The 19,142-nt window shown below is 44.9% G+C and overlaps 1 protein-coding gene across 2 annotated transcripts in view; it reads right to left on the bottom strand.

Annotated features, from left to right (window-relative positions):
- The window catches only part of LOC126356332 (facilitated trehalose transporter Tret1-like), a 100,150-nt gene that overhangs the window by 45,835 nt on the left and 35,173 nt on the right, over positions 1-19,142 (bottom strand). For both annotated transcript variants that reach the window (XM_050007315.1, XM_050007314.1), the window contains exons 2-3: positions 18,010-18,147; positions 343-735 (exon numbers count right to left, since the gene is read on the bottom strand). In XM_050007315.1, coding sequence (XP_049863272.1) covers positions 343-735; positions 18,010-18,070 — 454 coding nt within the window. In that variant the 5' untranslated portion in view covers positions 18,071-18,147. The remainder of the gene's footprint in view (positions 1-342; positions 736-18,009; positions 18,148-19,142) is intronic.

Raw genomic sequence — 19,142 nt, 5'->3', positions numbered from 1 at the left:
TCATCCGTGTCTGCGGTTTGTGCAGGTATATAATCGTCTTACGTTGTATGGTCTTTGTGTTGGGAACAGTGCACCAGGTCGCGGTATCGTCTGCGTGTAACGCGGCTGTTTACCCAAGTGCCGTGGTGGTGGAATGACTGCTGACGGGGAGAGGATGTCTCCTTGTGGGTCGTCGGGTGGGTATGGTCCAGTACAAATGCCTGTATGGTGCTAGGTTTGAAGCCCCGATCCGTCCAAGGACCTGTCTCAGGAAGCACCTGAAGGAGACAGCGAATTATCGTGCGAGAACGTTGTGAACAGGCGGCAAGTTGAAGACAGTCTAACGTAGGCTATTGTACTGACCACAGGTGAGGAGGAGCTGGAAGAAGACCCCGAGCGCGCCTCGGATCTGCTTCTCGGCGATCTCGCCCGTGTAGATGGGCACGGCCCCGCAGAAGGCGCCGCCGCAGAAGCCGGTGAGGACGCGGCCGGCGAGCAGCATGGGCAGGCCGCGGCCGAAGGCGACGAGCGCCCAGCCGACGGCGCAGGGCGGGCCCAGCGCCAGCATGACGGGCCGCCTCCCCCAGCGGCCCACCGTCAGCGCCGTCGCCAGCATGGCCGGCACGGCCGCCAGCGGCGTCACCCCCGCCACCCACGACACCTCCTCCACAGCCAGGCCCAGCTCGCCGCTCAGGTGCTCCGACGCCGGCGAAGACCAGCCCAGCGCCGAGCCGAACGTCCACGGGCCCAGCGCCGCTGGAGGGAGAGGAAGGGTGCATTCCAGTGCTTATGGGCAGCGTTAACTGTGATACCAAAGCATGATAGAAAAGTGATACCTGAGCTTCTCCTGGCGTAAACTATGTTCAAAGTACTTACGGGCATTCAGCCAGGTTCAATTTTCGACAACTGCCGATATATCGGCGGATGCACACTCCGCCATTTTCAAGGCTTAACTGCAACGATCAGACGAAGTGCAGAAAACACGAGAGCTCGGTTCTGCGAGTCTAACAGAAAAGATAACACACGCCTAAACAAAAGCCACCAAAGATGAACGAAGTCAGAGCTATCGATAGTAACAAACTATGGACTGGTAGTTGAGGAAACGTTAACTCTGTCCCTATGTTTTTTAACAAGTGAAAGAGCAGGATTCCAGGCCGAGTTTAAACTTTTGTTTAGGCGTGTGTTATCTTTTCTGTTAGACTCGCAGAACCGAGCTCTCGTGTTTTCTGCACTTCGTCTGATCGTTGCAGTTAAGCCTTGAAAATGGCGGAGTGTGCATCCGCCGAAATATCGGCAGTTGTCGAAAATTCAACCTGGCTGAATGCCCGTAAGTACTTTGAACATGATAGAAAAGGGAGCACGGTTAACATTTCGCTAATTAACCCTTTCGCTGTTGTGGGCACGTATACACGTCTTGCTACGCCATTCCCCAGGTGTTGTGAAGGTGTATACGCGCGCCGTTTGGGTTTCCCCACGATGCTACACTGAAGCGCGAAGCAAACTGGTATAGGCATGCGTATTCAAGTACAGAGATATGTAAAAAGGCGGAATACGGCGCTGCGGCCGGCAACTGGAGCTATACAGGGTGAAAAGTATTTAAACCGACAAACTCTGGGAGGTTGTGGGGGACATGTAAACAAATATTTTTCCCTAATGCCATTTTTTCGTATGAGGAGAAGTTAAACCGGTAGAGGAAGGTTTATCTGGCGACGAATTAATTAAACCAAAATTTCCATTTTTTATGACCAAGAGACAACACATTAACACAACCCAATTTCAATTACAATAGATTTTCAAATATGCCTCCATTGACACGTAGACAAAGGCTACACCTTCGGATCGTTTCTGTCTGACACGAGCAAAAACTCCATGAGTATCCTGAATTATTCCTGTTGCTGCTACTATCCGGGCAACCAGATCCTCTTCTGATGCAAGAGGTGTTGCGTATACAAGGTTGCGCATCTTTCCACCTCACAAATAACTCCATAGGGGACATATCTGGGGATCGAGCAGGCCATGGTACAGGACCACCTCTGCCAAACCACGTTTCTGGGAACCACGGGTCCAGGAAACGACGCACACGACGACTGAAAAGTGCCGGCGCCCCATCATGTTGCAACCACATGTGTTGTCTTGTAGGGAGCGGGTAGTTGATAAACCCGCTGTGAAGCTCGTCCGTTGTGGTGCGCTGCGTAATACGGACCAACCATATCAGTGTACTCACTCCAGGTGTATCTCTCCATTAGTAAGCGGAGACAATGCACTACTACACTGGTGGACAGCAGTTGCCCACAACTGAATAGCGTAAAATGCCCTCTAACAACTGAAAATCGTAATAAGGCCTCTAACAACAGAAGAGCGTAAAACGGCCTCCACCGGTTTAAATAATCCTCATAGGAAAAAATGACATTAGGGAAAAATATTTGTTTAGATGTCCCCTACAAGCTTCCAGAGTTTGTCGGTTTAAATACTTTTCACCCTGTATAAGACAAGTGGCCGGAACAGTTGTTAGATCACTTACTGCTGCTACAATGGCAGATTATCAATATTTAAGTAAGTTTGAACGTGATGTTACAGTCGGTGCGCGAGCGAAAGGACACAGCACCTCCGAGGTAGCGATGAAGCGGGGGTTTTCCCGTACGACTATTTCACGATTGATCCGTGAATATCAGTTTTTGGTAAAAAATCAAATCTCTTACATCACTGCGGCCGTAAAAAGATCCCGCAACAACGGGACCAACGACCACTGAAGAGAATTGCTGCAGATTTCAACGTCGGGCCAGTGTCAGCGTGCGAACCGTTCAACTAAAAATCATCGACAGTGGCTTTCGGAGCCGCAGTACCACTCTTATACCCTTGATGACTGCATGGCACAAAGCTTTACGTCTCGCCTGGGCCCGTCAACACCGGAAACTTAATGTTGATTACTGGAAACATGTTGCTTGCTCGGAGTTTTCGTTTCAGATTGTATCGAGTGGATCAACGTGTACAGGTATGGAGACGAACTTACCCATGGACCCTGCACGTCAGCAGGGGAGTGTTCAACGGGACCGATGATGATTCAAATGGCTCTAAGCACTATGGTATTAACAGCTTAGGTCATCAGTCCCCTAGAATTAGAACTACTTAAACCTAACTAACCTGTCACACACATCCATGACCGAAGCAGCATTCGAACCTGCGACCGTAGCAGCAGTGTGGTTCCGGACTGAAGCGCCTAGAACCGCTCGGCCACAGCGGCCGGCGGGACCGATGACCTCAGCAGTTTGGTCCCTTAGGAACTCACACACATTTGAACATTTGACTGTTCAAGCTGGTGGCAGCTCTATAATGGTGGGGGCGTGTGCAGTTGGAGTGACATGATACGCCTAGATACGACTCTGAAAGATGACATGTACGTAAGCTTCCTGTCTGACCACCTGCATCCATTCGTGTCCGTCCTGTTGCGGCATTTCTGCGTGCTCGCGGTGGCCCTACACGATTTATGCAGGTGTACCAGTTTCTTGGGCTGATAAAAACAGAGCGCGGTTAACACTTCTCAGCATGACTATTAACCTTTCCGCTACTATGGACACGTATAAACGACTCGCTACGCCATTCCACAGTTGTTGTGAATTTGCTTATGTGCGCCGTTTGCTGGCCGTTGTAGCCGTGCGGTTCTAGGCGCTTCAGTCTGGAACCGCGCTGCTGCTACGGTTGCAGTTTCAAATCGGGCATGGATGTGTGTCACGTCCTTAGGTTAGTTAGATTTAAGTAGTTCGAAGTGTAGGGGACTGACGACCTCAGATGTAAAGTCCCATAGTGCTCAGAGCCATTTGAACAAATTTTGCGCCGTTTGGGTTTTCCCACAGTACCATGAACGTTTGAAAATGCCCTGAAACGACGACCTCTCACTGCTGCAGACGAGTTACTTCCATATATCGGTGAATAAAAGAGTTTCGAGTATTTATCAGACAACAAATGTGCCTCATTGCATGCGATCATCTGCAGGAAACTTCATTTCCGATATCTCGAACCATTTGTGAGGTATGACGACTGTTACGACCACATGGTTCGCGATGCGCGAGGCCGTAAATGACTTCTCATGTGCGACCATCCTTCAGATATAAGACCCAATAAATAAGATTCCTTTTCGCCTATCACTTTTTTAAAAAAATTCTATATCTTACCTACATTTCATTCAGTGCAGTGTATGAGCTAAAATCAACCATACGCAACCATACGGTTTTCATAACATGTTTTTATGTCTTCGAACTGTTTAAAATTTCGTGCAATGTTTTATGTAATTGAGTCAGTTCACGAAATATGACGGATAACGAAAATAAATTCAGTTCTTTATCGAATCAAGATATCAGATTGTAAGATGTGCAAAAATCAAACTTTTTCAGTAATAGTTTCCAAAAATCAAATGATTATTTCATATGAGTTGGAATGCAGTCCCTCAGCACAGCCCATGTTCCATTTAATTTGATTCACTGCAGTAAGTATGACGGATAACGAAAATAAATTCGATTCTTTATGGAGTGAAGATGTAACAATTTTCGAAAAATCGGATAATACCAAATCTGTCGTAAAGCCGCCCCTCAGCGGCGAGCAGTATGGCCATAACAAAAGCACGTATCGGTGAAAGGGTTAACATACAATGGAGGAAACGGAAAGTATTACAGCTGAACATCTTCACCAAATGCTACCAAACTGATATTCTAGTATTTTCAGATCTTTGATAAGATCTACCAATGTTTCCTCGTTTGGTTTACAATATGCGAGGCATCCGTTAGCCGAATCTCATATCCACTACTTCCGAGGATATACAGTGCGGACGGCCAAGATCTCAGCTCGCGTGTAGTGCTCGTGCACACGTGCCAATTTCTCTCATCCACGTGTGCACTTCCTCCTCTACCATGCCACGCTATCTGACAAGGGGACCGTATGAACTCCCCCTCAGAGATTTGATTAATATTGAAAGGGAATGTAGGGCACAAATAATACCTCAACAGATGTAAACATTCTCAACCGTTTTTCGAGAAAATCGAATCTGAAAGTTTTATACGTGCTTACATATTTTACATTGTCGGCAACATTCAAGCAGTCCCTTGTCGAGTGAGGACCTACGTTCAGAACGATCTCCCAGTCACCCGCCCTCCCTGCGCGAAGGACTTTTATCTTTTGTTTTCATCGTTTACCCCTCGCAACCACACGAAGGTACAGCATCCAGACGTTAAATGGAGGACGTTTCGGGGCTACGTTTACGCACCCATAGCACCATCGGAAGTGTCTGCACTCTGGTACATCGTTGGCAACGGTAAACTACCGACCAATCGTCGATTTCACCTAATAGGAATGGTTGATTCACCACTTTACTCTGACGCCAACTCGACGACACCGCGATCATCATCTTACGTACCCCCAGAACCGGGACATTTGGCTTCTCTTTCAATGCGTCGTGGGCTGTTACTCCTGCGCCATACCAACGACGGTTATCCCAGAGTTCCTGTTGTTACCCCAGACTATACACTATCCTCTTGCGAAACATCACGCACTCATCTAGTTTCGAGGACACGTTTTAGGACACCTCTTTCACAACGGTCCAAATACGGTCCTCGACTTCTGGAATCGGGCTGTGATCGCGCATAGTACGCTAACGCGGTCACCCCATTACCAACAAACCTACGTAGGATCCTTCTAAAGCTTTTTTCTTGACTCCCCTTCCCCAATTCCTCATTTTGGGTCTGCCCCGTCTCCCCTTTATCATGACGCACCTTCCACGGTAATTTGCACAAGCATATACAGATCAACAAATGAATATAATACAAGAAAAATCCTTCATTCATGATTGTTGGGATCTCTTATCCTTCATTCCTAAAGAATCACGCTAGAATAATTGCCCCTTTTATTTATTTTAGTTTTCTTACGTGGAGAGTAGTTTTAGCTGTAGCTAGAATGACAACGCCTAAGGAGGGATAGGTTTAGTCTGTTTGGTAGAGTCTCAAGTGCCCCGTACGGTTAATCTTGCTTTCTTTGTTTTCTTTTTTTAGGTACCCTTAAAGCACCAAACAAACGGCACTAAAAAAGAGCGAGTAAGTGCGTACTTTCTATGCGCGAGAACTTTATATCAAATCAATAAAGTCATTTCACTTGTATACTTGTATTTACATTTTGACTAGTGTAGTACGTAACCTATGAATGTCTGTATGAATGATCGCAGAAATATGGGAAAGAATAATTATTGCGACATACACCACGTGTGGTGAACGCCGAATTTTTCTATGTGTGTGATTTTGCAATGCGTCTACTGCAAAATAAACTTGCTTTTTTTTCACAAGCGGTCCTGGTCATCACACAATTGAGCGGCGTACCACACATATCGAAGCCCATCACCAGATATTGGTACGGATTACTCATGGTGTACGATTGATTCAACTTTTATGGAGTGTTCTCCAGAAGCTCTCTATTCTGTTCGATAAAGTAAGTGAATTTCGTAGTCCTTTTATAAGGTTCTTCGTCAGTCCGAAAAAATAAACGTCACAAGATTTCACCAGCGGAGTACATTTACGAGGAATTACTGTAGTACTGCAACGTTGGCATAATAACGTGGAAATGACATTAAGGTACTGGTGGTCAGATTCCATGCAGGGACCTCACGCCTATTAAACCGATCAGGTCGTTGGTACGTCCCATGTAAGTGCGTGCCACCGCTGCTGACTTTCTCTCTTTCTCTCACCATATGGTATAATGACGGTCGTTCGTTGCTTAATCTATTGAGCACTCTCGCACGCACTTTAATTCCTTCACCACCGCGAGACGCTATGACACGTTGAACGGTTGTCGGGACATGGTGGTTGCGTTACCACTTAACGTGAAATAAAATTCGGCAATCGCCTGTGGCCAACGTGACTTATCTCGGCCATATCGTGTGAACGTTCTGCATAAAGCTGGTTTTGCTCAGCAGAGCCACCATTTAAGCGTTGAATCATATGCACGTTGACGCCTTACCCATTGACGTCCTGTGTCTTCAGCCTCCCAGAAAGAGTTTTCATCTCATAGGTGGGTAACATTGAGAATCCATGGACCCCTGTTGCGTCATGTCTTTTGTCTTGGAAGAACAATGTTTCACATGTACGTCTGGTGACCTGTAAAGATGTTATGCCACAGCTCAGCCTCAATCATCGCAGTGCACAGCCCACGCGACACTTACACCCGGTCTTGTCGACCAGTTTAATGGCTTTTAGATACGAATTTCCGCAGCTGTCACCGTGCTTCACACATTGCAAGGTCCTCGACTAACACTTGTAACGCACAGGGGACGAAGTGTGGTCACTGTTCATCGGACCGCAGAACGCACTTAAAGTCATCGCCGATAATGTAATTCTCCTGACGTCCTCGAAAGAGCAGTGTCGCTTCCTCTATGTAAATGTTGTTCGTTCATGTCTCTTCGTTGAGCTCTCTTCGATGAGCCAGACGGTGCATAAACATTTACAAAGCGGACAACTCCTATGGTAAGGGCAATGCTATGGGTCAATGGTATGAAGTCCACATGTTCCGCCACTACTCCTTCACGTAACACTATGGTTGTGCATATCTTGCAGCATTTGGATCTTTACCGGTGTGCTAACACCATTGATGGTAACAGTAGCAATGCTATAGGCGTGGGACACCGTATCTGCTGTGCGCTGCTAGAACGTCACACACCAATAAAATGACTGGCAATGGAACATTCGTCCCAGAATGGGACCACAAGACATCACCTCGTCGGACGCTGTGGAAGAGGTTGCCGTGGAGGTCAGTCATTGTTCGTGGGAGCCATTGACTAAACGGCCACCTCTTGCATCTCGTCAGTCTGGTCCATTTTTCGTCCCTCATTCCCCAATGAATTGATCAGGACGCTCGCTGTTGACAGACGTTCTTCTCTACTACTTACAGATAGGATGTCATCCTGTTTCATAGTCGTCTCCATCGACCGACCGCCCCCCCCCCCCCCCCAAATGCTCTGTAGCGCAGATGCTGTGGGTGTGACCTATCCTTGCCACCCAATGGAAACGAATTGTAATAATTCCCACTATCTTGTTTGTCACCACGTTTGTGCTGCTCGTCGCCTATTGACACGTGCCGCTCCTTCCGCTTCCTTTGCGTCCGCTGATTTCGTAGCCGCGCCTCCACGTCTGCAGAGGGATGCTCTTCAGTGCGATCTTCCACGTTCCACACCCCCATTCCCGTCGACGTGCGAAAAGGATAACGGTCGGGGAATCGACGAATAAGGCTTTTGCAAGCCGCTCCTTCTATAAGTTTAAAGTATACGACGTTGGACGCTATGGACAGGCTCCCGTGGATCTAGATTCACCACATCATGCATTAAGTATTCGATATTGTGAGCTTTCGGTCTTGTGTATTATGCGTGGAGCGTTAAGATTGTCGCCTTCCAGCAGGAAAGAGTCACGTCGATCTGTGATAATCAATACACGGATGTAAACAAAGCTCGCGCTAAATGAGTGCGGCCACAGTGCTAGGCACGTCCCAGCCGCTACAATGCCGAAGATGTACTGCACTTGCTCAGCCATGGTCTCCTTGGATGCTAGCGTCCGCACAGAGTATGCAAACAAACCTAAAAGTTTCAAACTCGATTTTCTCGAAAACTGTTGACAGCTGCGTCTTCCTGTTTACATATGTTACAGTGTTAGTCATTCCTTACACACTCTGCCAGTATGAATCAGATCGGTGATGGGAAGTTTATCTCTCCCCTTGTGAATGGGAAGAGGGGGAAAGGGAGGGGGGGGGCAAAGGGGTCTGTGAAAGCGCAGCAGGCTCTATTTCAGACTTCCGAACAACATAGAGCACAAACAAAATAAATCTTCAGTATTATTTAATTATTTTTGAACCGCTGAAGACACAACGAAATTTATGTCTGTGACAGACTGTCGACATACGCACATACACAAACTCTCACAGATCTTCGTCACTCAGGCTGTCACGCAGTCATGACTTATTTAGTTTCATAATCGAAAAAGCCTTTCACGCACATATGTTAATCGAAACACGGCATCACGTTTGGAAACCTATTTATGGAGACTTGCAACCTCTTCCCAGGAAAACCAAGTAGAATTCCTGGAGAGTTATAACCTAAACGATTTTGTCTTTTAAACGGCAAGTACACTGTAAAGTGCAGATACACGTTAATCTGAAGTGAAAAATCATCTCGGACACACGTCACAGACAGATGTATGATTAGCAATGTCCTCAAACATTCCAAAAATTCTTTCAGTGCCACAATGGAGTGTTCTGAATTCACGTTTTCCTTAACACCAGTGAAAAGGATGGTGTTCCCTTTCAGAAGTTGACTCTTCCACAGAGAAGATTTTTCTAACGCGCCTACTTTCGCCATGAAATCAGAAATAAGTTGCTTCTCGTCCTGCAATATCTTACCAAAGGCACTCTGCAATCAATTCTATTTAAAATTCTAGCTCTGAAAACATTATGGAACTTCAAATTTTCGTTTTTACTTTCCTTTTTCCTTCATATATTCAACAACACTCTGTCTTAAGCCGAAACTTTGTTACAGGTATGTCCTTTGACTTAGCCAACATACTTTTCAGTAATATATATCATCCCCATATGCTTCACACATTTCCATCATAAACTGTTGCTACTGACATCCGAATAATGGGTGAGACTTCAGAAAATAAATTAATTGCACTACCCAAGTGGTAGGGCAAAGCAGACTCTGGACCAGATTTGATATTATATTGATAATAAATTAATGAGTTGATCAATAAATTACCCCAACACCTCAAAATTCATGTGTTTTCCCCAGCCAGTATGTGGGCCTTACATCCTCCTTCGTCCCATTACCCATCCCCTGCAAGTGACTAAAAATAGAAATTTTGCCAAGAACATGATGGTAAATTCAAATTTATTGGCGGGAACATCAAATTTCATGTGTTCGCCTTGACGTTCTAATACCAACTAACCTATTTCACAACACCACCACCAGACATCATTATTGCCCCCCCCCCCCCCACTGCACTCTCCCACACTACCCTACTCCCCCACTTCCCCTCTCCTCCACCACTTGTGAGAAAAGTTTCAATCAATGCTGAGCTGCCAGACAGGACTGAGTGAGCAATGCTCGGCTCGCATTGGTGCTGTTGGTAGGTTTCTGTCATCTGTTGGAGGCCAGACTGTATCGTTTAGTTGACGTGGTTGCGGTAATCATGGCGGTAATAAGGCATTTCTTCGTTGTGGTGAGATCTTTGAACAGAATTTAAGTCTCCCACCTACACAAGGAAAGATGATCATTGTAATAAAATGAGCTACATTATTGAATTTATAAACCTGATATTTACAATTTCTCTGTGCTATTACCTTGAGGCACTTGTTTACTTTAAGAGTGCTCCAAAGGTGGGTGCAACCCTGCGACAGAGGTAGCATATGCTCTTACCAGTCCATCAGGAACCAAAAATGAGTTTAATATTCTAACCCTGTGATACAGGATGTGGCAGTTATTATACTGATATGAACAGAATTCTACCTGAGGAGAGAATACTTAGAGGAAATATAGCCTATGCCATTTTTTTTCCCTTTATTGTTATTTTAATACCTATACAAACAGGTAGGCTGTCAGCGGCATGCTACGCCGCTCTTCAGCCATGACAGAACACAGGTTGGAGAAACAGAATGAACATAGTGACGGGCTAAAAAATAGTGGTCACAGATACACAAAAAAAACACCGAGCCGTTTGTCGACGATAACGACACCGAAAACACGTTGACACGGCACACAGAACACTGACGAATCCAATGGCACAAGTGAACGTAGAAGCGTGACGGCAGACACTAAAAACACAAAACGACGTCACACACACACGAGACACAGATGGCGATGATCTCCGGCGCGCGAAAGTCCACGTAGCGTGTGCGAGTTCGGAGTCCTGCCAAGAGGGGAAGAAAGGTGAGGGGGGGAGAGGGTAGGGACGGGAGAACAAACACGACAATGGCTGAGGAGATGGGAGGAGGGGGAGAGGAACAGGGGAGGGGAAGCCCGGGGGAGGGGTGGGGAGAAAGGGAGGGAGGGAGGGTGCCCAAAGGAACAGACAGAGGAAGAGGGAGGGAGGATCAAAGTTGATAGGAGGGGTAGATGGAGGGGAGGAGGACATAATCAGCGAGGCAGAGCTGCCGGAAGCCACCTTGGGAGAGGGTAAGGAGGGTGGAGAGATGGAGACCGGGTGGGACGTGAGAATACAGGCGCGGCAGCGGGCGGGGTTGGGAGAGGATGGGGGAGACAAGCGGGTGAGGAGGGTCGAGTTTGCGGGAGTGTACAGGATCTGTATCCTTTCAAGGAAAAGGAGGTGGGGGAAAGGAACGAGATCGTACAGGATCCACGTGGGGGAGGGGAGACAGATGCGATAGGCGAGGCGGAGAGCATAGTGTTCAAGTATTTGAAGGGATTTATAAAAGGAAGGAGGGGGGGGGGGGGGCTATGCCATTGTGTTGCACATGATTTTCACAATAAGTAACGATACTTTAGCGATGGGAAAACGGGCTTATGCACATTTCTTCTATCTTCGAAAATAACTCGTACAAAAGGGAGGATTCAACAATTAGTGTGCGAAATTCGAAGTGTTTTGAAAAACAACATTCAGTTTTGTATTTTTTTAAATTGAGGAGTCTATGTCAGGGGTGGGACTGCAGTTAGTCCAAGTCGAGCCGCATTCCAGCAGGTTGTGGTGGGAGTCAGGCTATCAGATGTCAAGCTTTAAGAGTATAGTGAGCAGCGGTTTATCGGCTCTATAAGTACATAGTACACTCAGTGGATGGCGCTGGACTAGACTGGAGGTGACTGGTCAGTTTTCTTTTTCGTCTTGTGGTGCCATGTTCAAATAAGGTAATAAGCACTACGTTCGTAAAAAAAAATTATTATATAACACATTCCCCATGTTTCTGTTGGCTAGGATGTGACTTGTGACCCATAAGTAGGTATAAGTGTGATTCATTCTCAAATGTTGTTGCTACAGGAGTCCTGAGTATAAGGGCTGGATGTTACACGTGCACTGGGTAGCTGTTCTAATATCCACACACATGTTCCTCCCAGCAGCTGCTATTCATTTCTGGATCAGCAGGAGGCTATTCCCTTGTTCTTCAGTGAGAGCTTGCTATCTTATCCTTAACGCCCATCCTTCCTACCTAGGGCTATTGGGTGGACTAATTACAAAAGTATCCTCTCCACATCCAGCAGTTATTCACTTGCAGGTTGGTAGGGACTACTCCCCTGTATTTCAGTGGTAACTTGCAATCCTAGTATTATTACCAATCCTTGCAACACATGACTATTGGCTAGGCTCACTGGAGCAAGTCTCTATTGCTAGACTAATAGCAAATATATCCGCTCCACAGCCAATGGTTATTGACGAAACTGGACAGCGCTACTGTGTTGTGCTCGATCAATGGCAACAGCCCCTGCCCAACTCAAATTGTTTAAATAAACAATATCCTGGTCTACATATAAAAAAGCCTTACACCGGCCCTTCCCAGCAGCTCAGCATGGACTGAAGCTTCTTCACAAGTGGTGGAGGAGAGGGGAAGAGTAGGAGTAGGATAGTGTGACATAGGTTAGTCAGTATCAGAGTCTGAAGTTAAACACATAAAATTTGATATTCCTGCCAACAAATCTGAGTTTACGTCCTAAGTGTCAAATTCCCACGATTTTCAGGGATGGGGGAGGGAGAGAGGAAGTGAGGGAAGGGAGAAGGAACCCACGTTCCAGCTGGAGAAAATCCTTTACATCATCAGGGGTGGCTTTAATTAAATGATCAATTAATTAATTGGCATAATTAATTTGATATCAAAATTGCTCCACACTTTGCCCTACTACTTCCACATTTAATAACGCGTTCCATGGCTGAATATTTAACAGAAATTGTTTCTTAATGTACAAAACAATGAACCCATACAAATCGTTTTTCGATCGTTATAATTTTTAGCTTTTTAGTCATCAACCTTCTTTAATTTATTTTGCATTATGGTGAAATGCCGCATCATAGGAAATAAGTGGTTTTCATGATTTGTGATTCCCATTAATTTTTAAATGATTGCGACTATAGATATCTAGAGTGTCTCTGTTGGCGCAAACAGCCACGGGACCTGTGTATTTCCTTTACAACAAGAACAACTTGCGAAGGACAAAGAGTTCTTACTCCATGATTCTGCCGAACTGAAAAACGTCGTGCTGACCACAATAAGCTGCACCAAATGCTCGAAGAAAGTTTCGCATCGTACAGCTGAATGAAATGTCGTGCTGTAGCGAAAAGGACCGAGGAAAACCGAGACGTACCGAGTTGTACCGAGACAGGCAGAGCCAATGCCCGCACGCTGGCTGAACATTTTGCTCGTGTGAAGTTTTTTACGCCGTGGCAGACCCTGATGTACAAGACAGCTCCCGAATAGGCTGATAATTTTCAGATGATGGATTATGAAACAGAAACGGTTAGGATCAAGTGAAACAGTCTTTAAATACTCTGGAGTATGTAATTCAATACCCGAATCTTATTTCTTGAAAATTGTCTAGAAAGATGTTCACTGTTGCAAGCACTTCCAGAAGTTTTCGTATATGCGTCTCTGTAGACCGCCGTCAATAGCCCCAATTTCATCATCAATGGATTGTTTCAGTTCTTGAATGTTCATTACATTTCTCCAGAACACACTGTCTTTCGAGAATCCCAATAGGGAGAAAGATCTTTGACAGTAATATCAGGTGATCAACGACACCAAAAAATATCTCTGAAATGAGAGAACACTTCCGAGCATTTAACTAACAATAACTATGCTGTTTCGCATAAAGTGAGCTGTTGCACCATCTTGCTCAAAGTAAAGGGTTTGCAGGCAATGGCATACTATCCTAAGCAAGACTGAACTAAGATTTCCAACATAGTAACACAACGTTCAGAATTAACAGTCACTGTTTCTCCAAGCGGGACCACACCAAATTCACACGAAATTGTCACTTTGGGAGAGCGGAATGGCTTTTCATGTAACTCTTTAAGGTTCACTGGAGACCAGTACCATGTGCTCTGTTTGTTGACTGAGCCCAAAAGATGGAACTGGGGTTGTTGGATACGAACAACTATTCAAGAAATCTGGGTTTTAGCTTAGCAAACGTATCGTGGCAGCGCAGAAAGTATCTCATGCATTTTGCTATCTGGAATGACGTTTCTAAACAATGTACGGACATGTGAGGATGGAATTTGTTATCATTAACCATTCACCGTAAACTTCTTCGACTCACCCCCAAAACGCGAGATTGCTCGCGCCGAGAGTCGAGAACTACGTTCGAAAGCTTCCCTCACACTCTGCAAATTTTCGGGTACCTGCACCGCAGTCGGAGATCCATGCTTCACCTCGAACCTTTAAACTTCTTCTAGGGCAAAGAACATGGTATTATGAGCCTCTGACTATGTAAACTAACACTAAAACTAACTTTTATCGTATAAAAAAACGCTGCATTTCTGTCACAAACTCAGTGTCGTAATGACGACGGTGTTTTACGTTCCCACTCTCCACTCCTACTGCCGTATGAAAAGGCATGCTCTCCTTTATCCTTCACCTCTTTACCACCCAATACAAGCTACTGTACATGCACAGTATTCAATGTACCACCCTGTAATTATGGTCGTTGGTTGTCCATGGTTACAGGTCACGGACTCATTTTGTCACTGAGTTGATCTTGGGTTAACAAATAACAAACAAAAAGCTTGAGTAATGTTATTAAACTATTAAAAAACAAAGACTCTTTCCCTGCGTTAGTCAGTGTTATTTAATAAAAATCGAAAAATCAGCATCACTGGCCCAAATCAGCGCTCTTCAAAACTGTCCACACAACCACCCACCTTCAGTTGATGCTGCTTCTTTTAATCTAGTGGCTTGCGATGTCATTGCTATAGCGTCACACAAGCCCTACGTCAGAATTACGACGTGTCTTGCGATCGAATTAACTTTCATATAATTTTAATTTAAGCTTTTGGCCAATTAATAAAAAAATATATCACTGTCATTCGAAACCCCCCACAAATATCCCGTTCTGTTTGTATGCAAATTATGTTTATAATATAGTGATTGAACTGGGTTCTTAATAAAGTAGAAGGCTAAAAACAAACAAAAACAAAAATCATTAGAGATACGTTGAAATAAAAATCAAATATAATGTCATTGTGATTTATAAGAAACGATTCTCGTTTTTAGTAGGGGATTACGAAACCGAAATTGGATGTAATGGAAGAAGTAACTGAACTTAAATCGTATGTGTTCTTTCATACGATACGATTATAGATGGGCGCGCCAAGTTGGCTAGTGAGACTGTCTGCCAGGCGATGTGTTCACGAAACGAAGTCGGTACAATGCCTGAAAAACGTGGAGAGAGAGGAGAGAGTTCACGCCGTAGCTAGCTGAAAGCCGGTGTCAGAGTCTCCAGTGTCGATCCAGTTCTATAACAAAGGCCATCAGCCAGCTTGTAATTTCCCTCCCAAGCCTTCTGTTCCATGTTCAGAGTAGTGCGTAATGGGCTGTTAGTCAGAACATTTCAAGGGAACAAGCAACCTCAGCCTGTTCGGTACGTAGGCCACAATAAACACACTACCTAAAAAAAAAAAAAGATTTAAGCACCCAGAAGACACGTTGGAAAGCTATTGTAACTTCGTACATGTACACACCACGACGTGTATATAAATGATTAGAACTGCAATTCTCTGAGACGCGTAGAACGGCCACAAGAGTTTATTAGTATTGCTTTCCATTCTTCTGTATATTATTCTTGACTGCATTTGGATGCCCGAGCTGTTGAGCTCTCTGTGCGATAATTCTCGCACTTGCTGCGTTTGGAATTTTACGGATGACTTTTTCCGAAAGACTGTAGGTTATGTCGCCAGTCTCATACATTCTACACTCGGTTTTAGAAATTCCGATCGAATGTTATCCCTTCTGCATTATTTGGTCTTAAATCTTCCGAAGCTCTTTTATATTATGATTCTAATACTTGATCCCATGTCTCTTCCCTATCGGATCTTGTTTCTTCTTCTATCACGTCGTCAGACTACTTTTCCCCTAATAGAGGCCCTCAATGTACTCTTTCCACCTATCCGATCTCTCTTATGTATATATGAACGAAATTTCCTTTGTATTTTTAATGTTACCGTCCTTGTTTTTAACTTGACCGAAGGCTGTTTTGACTTTTCTATACGCTGAGGCAGACCTACAGTAATCAATTCTTTTTCGATTTCTTCGCATTTTTCATGATGCCTTATGTGTTTGCAACATCATCAGGTGGTATCAGTTTCATAATGTTTTGGTTCATCAGTGTGTGTGTCATGAATATCTTCACATTCCCGTACCGAGTAGTGCTCCACGTACACGACGAATGTCTAGTGTTGGTCTGTATAGCGTCGTAATGTCGCTGCGACAAGCACTTATATAGTTATTATGAAGCAAAAAAGTTTATAAACACGTGAATCTCATGCGCTGCTCATTCAAGACCTCGAAATGCCTGAATAAGTTGTATAACAAAATGAGTTCCTCACCTCGCCGTACGCACTTACGTCTCTTCACAGTTAGTATAATCTTCACCCTCTTTTTTCGCGACACGCTGTATTAGACTTTCTGTGTTTCCGATTCACTAGCACGTTGTAACATTGGAGTACCAATGCGGAAACATGTTCATTATTCTGTTCAGGAAATAATTCCTTGCTTACAAGGGCAGATTCTATTAACTGTCGGTTTTACGAGGGAGACTTTAAGTCTCGTAAATTTCCGTGAAAGAATGGAACATTGTTGTTGCACCTCCATATTTGGTAAGGTTGATTATTACAAGAATCGTTTAAAGAATCTCAACGATGTATTGCATACCTTTAAACTACTTCACCCTAGCTGTTATGGAAATTTTCATTTGAAGAGCTGGACTGCCGCACAAATCAAAACAGAACTGGATGAAGTTCTCGTGGACTCTGCATCCTCATTGAAGGCGATTTGAGGCCAATTACCTTTAGATGAATACGAACGTGGTCGGACAAGCACGCTCCTCTCGTCCATTTTAGGTCAACATTGACACAGTCCATCATATTGTAACGTTGAGGACGCTGACTAAAAACTCGTGAGATTGCTGAGACTGTAGGCATCTCAACTGAGCGAGTGCATAGCATTCTGCATGGAGAATTGGCTATGAAGAAGTTGAATACAATCGGCCTAAAGCGCATCCGGCACAACATTTCAACACGGCGTCTGGCGATGTTTAATTGCAGTCAGCAAGACTACGCGAAGATTTGTGATTGTTGATTGACGAAACCTGGATCCATCATCACACACCAGAGTCAAAACGGCAGTCAAACCAATGGGCAAATATTGGTGAAAGTGCAGCAGCGAAGGGAAAGACCATTTTGCCAGCCGGTTTTCTGGGATTCCCGAGAAACAGTCCGCATAGACTGCTTAAAAAAGAAAGAACCATAACCAGGCCGTATTATGCTGCACTCTTGAGACCGTTCCAAACTTGGTTGGCTGAGAAAAATGCTCTTTCGCCAGGATAATGCATCATCCCACCCATCACCGATACAAATTGTGGAAGTGCTTGAATTAAGCCTTGAACTGATTCCTCATCCATGCTCCTCAATATTCTTAGCCCCAAGTGACTTCTTCCTGTTGCCTAACTTGAAAGTTTGGCTTGCTGGGTAGACATTTTTGTCACATGAGGAAGTGGTAGTTGTAGTCAACGAGTAATTTGCAGAGTTTGACAGAGCCTATTTTTCGGATGGGGTGAAAAAGCTGGAGGTTCGTTAGACCATATGTATATCACTCAAAGGAGACTATATCGAGAAGCAAGGTAAGTTGCTTACGAAACAAACATATTTTCTGGCTTTTTTTTTACCAGACTTATCATACCACTCTCACACACCAATGTTTGGATTTCGATTGAAGTAACCATCACAGATCTGTCACCTTGTCTAACTTAGTTCTCGAGAATTATGCCCCGTTCACACTGCTTCTCTTCATACTGAGTCTTACCAGCAAATGCAGCGTAGTACTGGGGAAGCCTTCTGCGGAACGTATCCCGATCAAGACCCATAGCTGGCAATACGTTCGTCAGTCACAGTGAAGGCTTTGAAGAAGCGCCGACTGGGTTGTTACTCTGCTTATCCTGCCCTGAAAGAGACAAGAAGCACAGAAATTTTAGACCAATAAGAAATTTTCTTAACAAATTTCTACTCTCATAAAAAATTAGTAGTTACATAGTATCAACATAACCAACGATATTTTCTGACGTTCTTAGAACATTCTCGAGCCAAGCTGGAATAGAATTGTGGTTGCCACCAAATTTAACATAAATCAGTGGGTCATTTATGCTTTGTTGACTTGCTTATTAACTAATTTGCATTTTGAAACACTACACTACTGGCCATTAAAATTGCTACACCACGAAGAAGACGTGCTCTAGACGCGAAATGTAACCGACAGGAAGAAGATGCTGTGATATGCAAATGATTAGCTTTTCAGAGCATCCCTGCGAAACCCTACAACGTGCTGACATGAGAAAAGTTTCCAACCGATTTCTCATACACAAACAGCAGTTGACCGGCGTTGCCGGGTGAAACGTTGTTGTGATGCCTCATGTAAGGAGGAGAAATGCGCACCATCACGTTTCCGACTTTGATAAAGGTCGGATTGTAGCCTACCGTGATTGCGGTTTATCGTATCGCGACATTGCTGCTCGCGTTGGTCGAGATCCAATGACTGTTCGCAGAATATGGAATCGGCGGGTTCAGGAGGGTAATACGGAACGCCGTGCTGGATCCCAACGGCTTCTTACCACTAGCAGTCGAGATGACAGGTATCTTATCCGCATGGCTGTAACGGATCGTGCAGTCACGTCTCGATCCCTCAGTCAACAGATGGGGACGTTTGCAAGACAACAACCATCTGCACGAACAGTTCGACGATTTTTGCAGCAGCATGAACTATAAGCTCGGAGACCATGGCTGCGGTTACCCTTGACGCTGCATCACAGACAGGAGCGCCTGCGATGGTGTACTCAACGACGAACCTGGGTGCACGAATGGTAAAACGTCATGTTTTCGGATGAATCCAAGTTCTGTTTACAGCATCATGATGGTCGCATCCGCGTTTGGCGCCATCACGGT

This window comes from Schistocerca gregaria, chromosome 3 (assembly GCF_023897955.1).
Source record: "Schistocerca gregaria isolate iqSchGreg1 chromosome 3, iqSchGreg1.2, whole genome shotgun sequence".
NCBI lineage: Eukaryota > Metazoa > Arthropoda > Insecta > Orthoptera > Acrididae > Schistocerca > Schistocerca gregaria.
The sequence above is the reverse complement of the archived record's forward strand: the minus strand, read 5'-3'. Positions and strand labels throughout refer to the sequence as shown.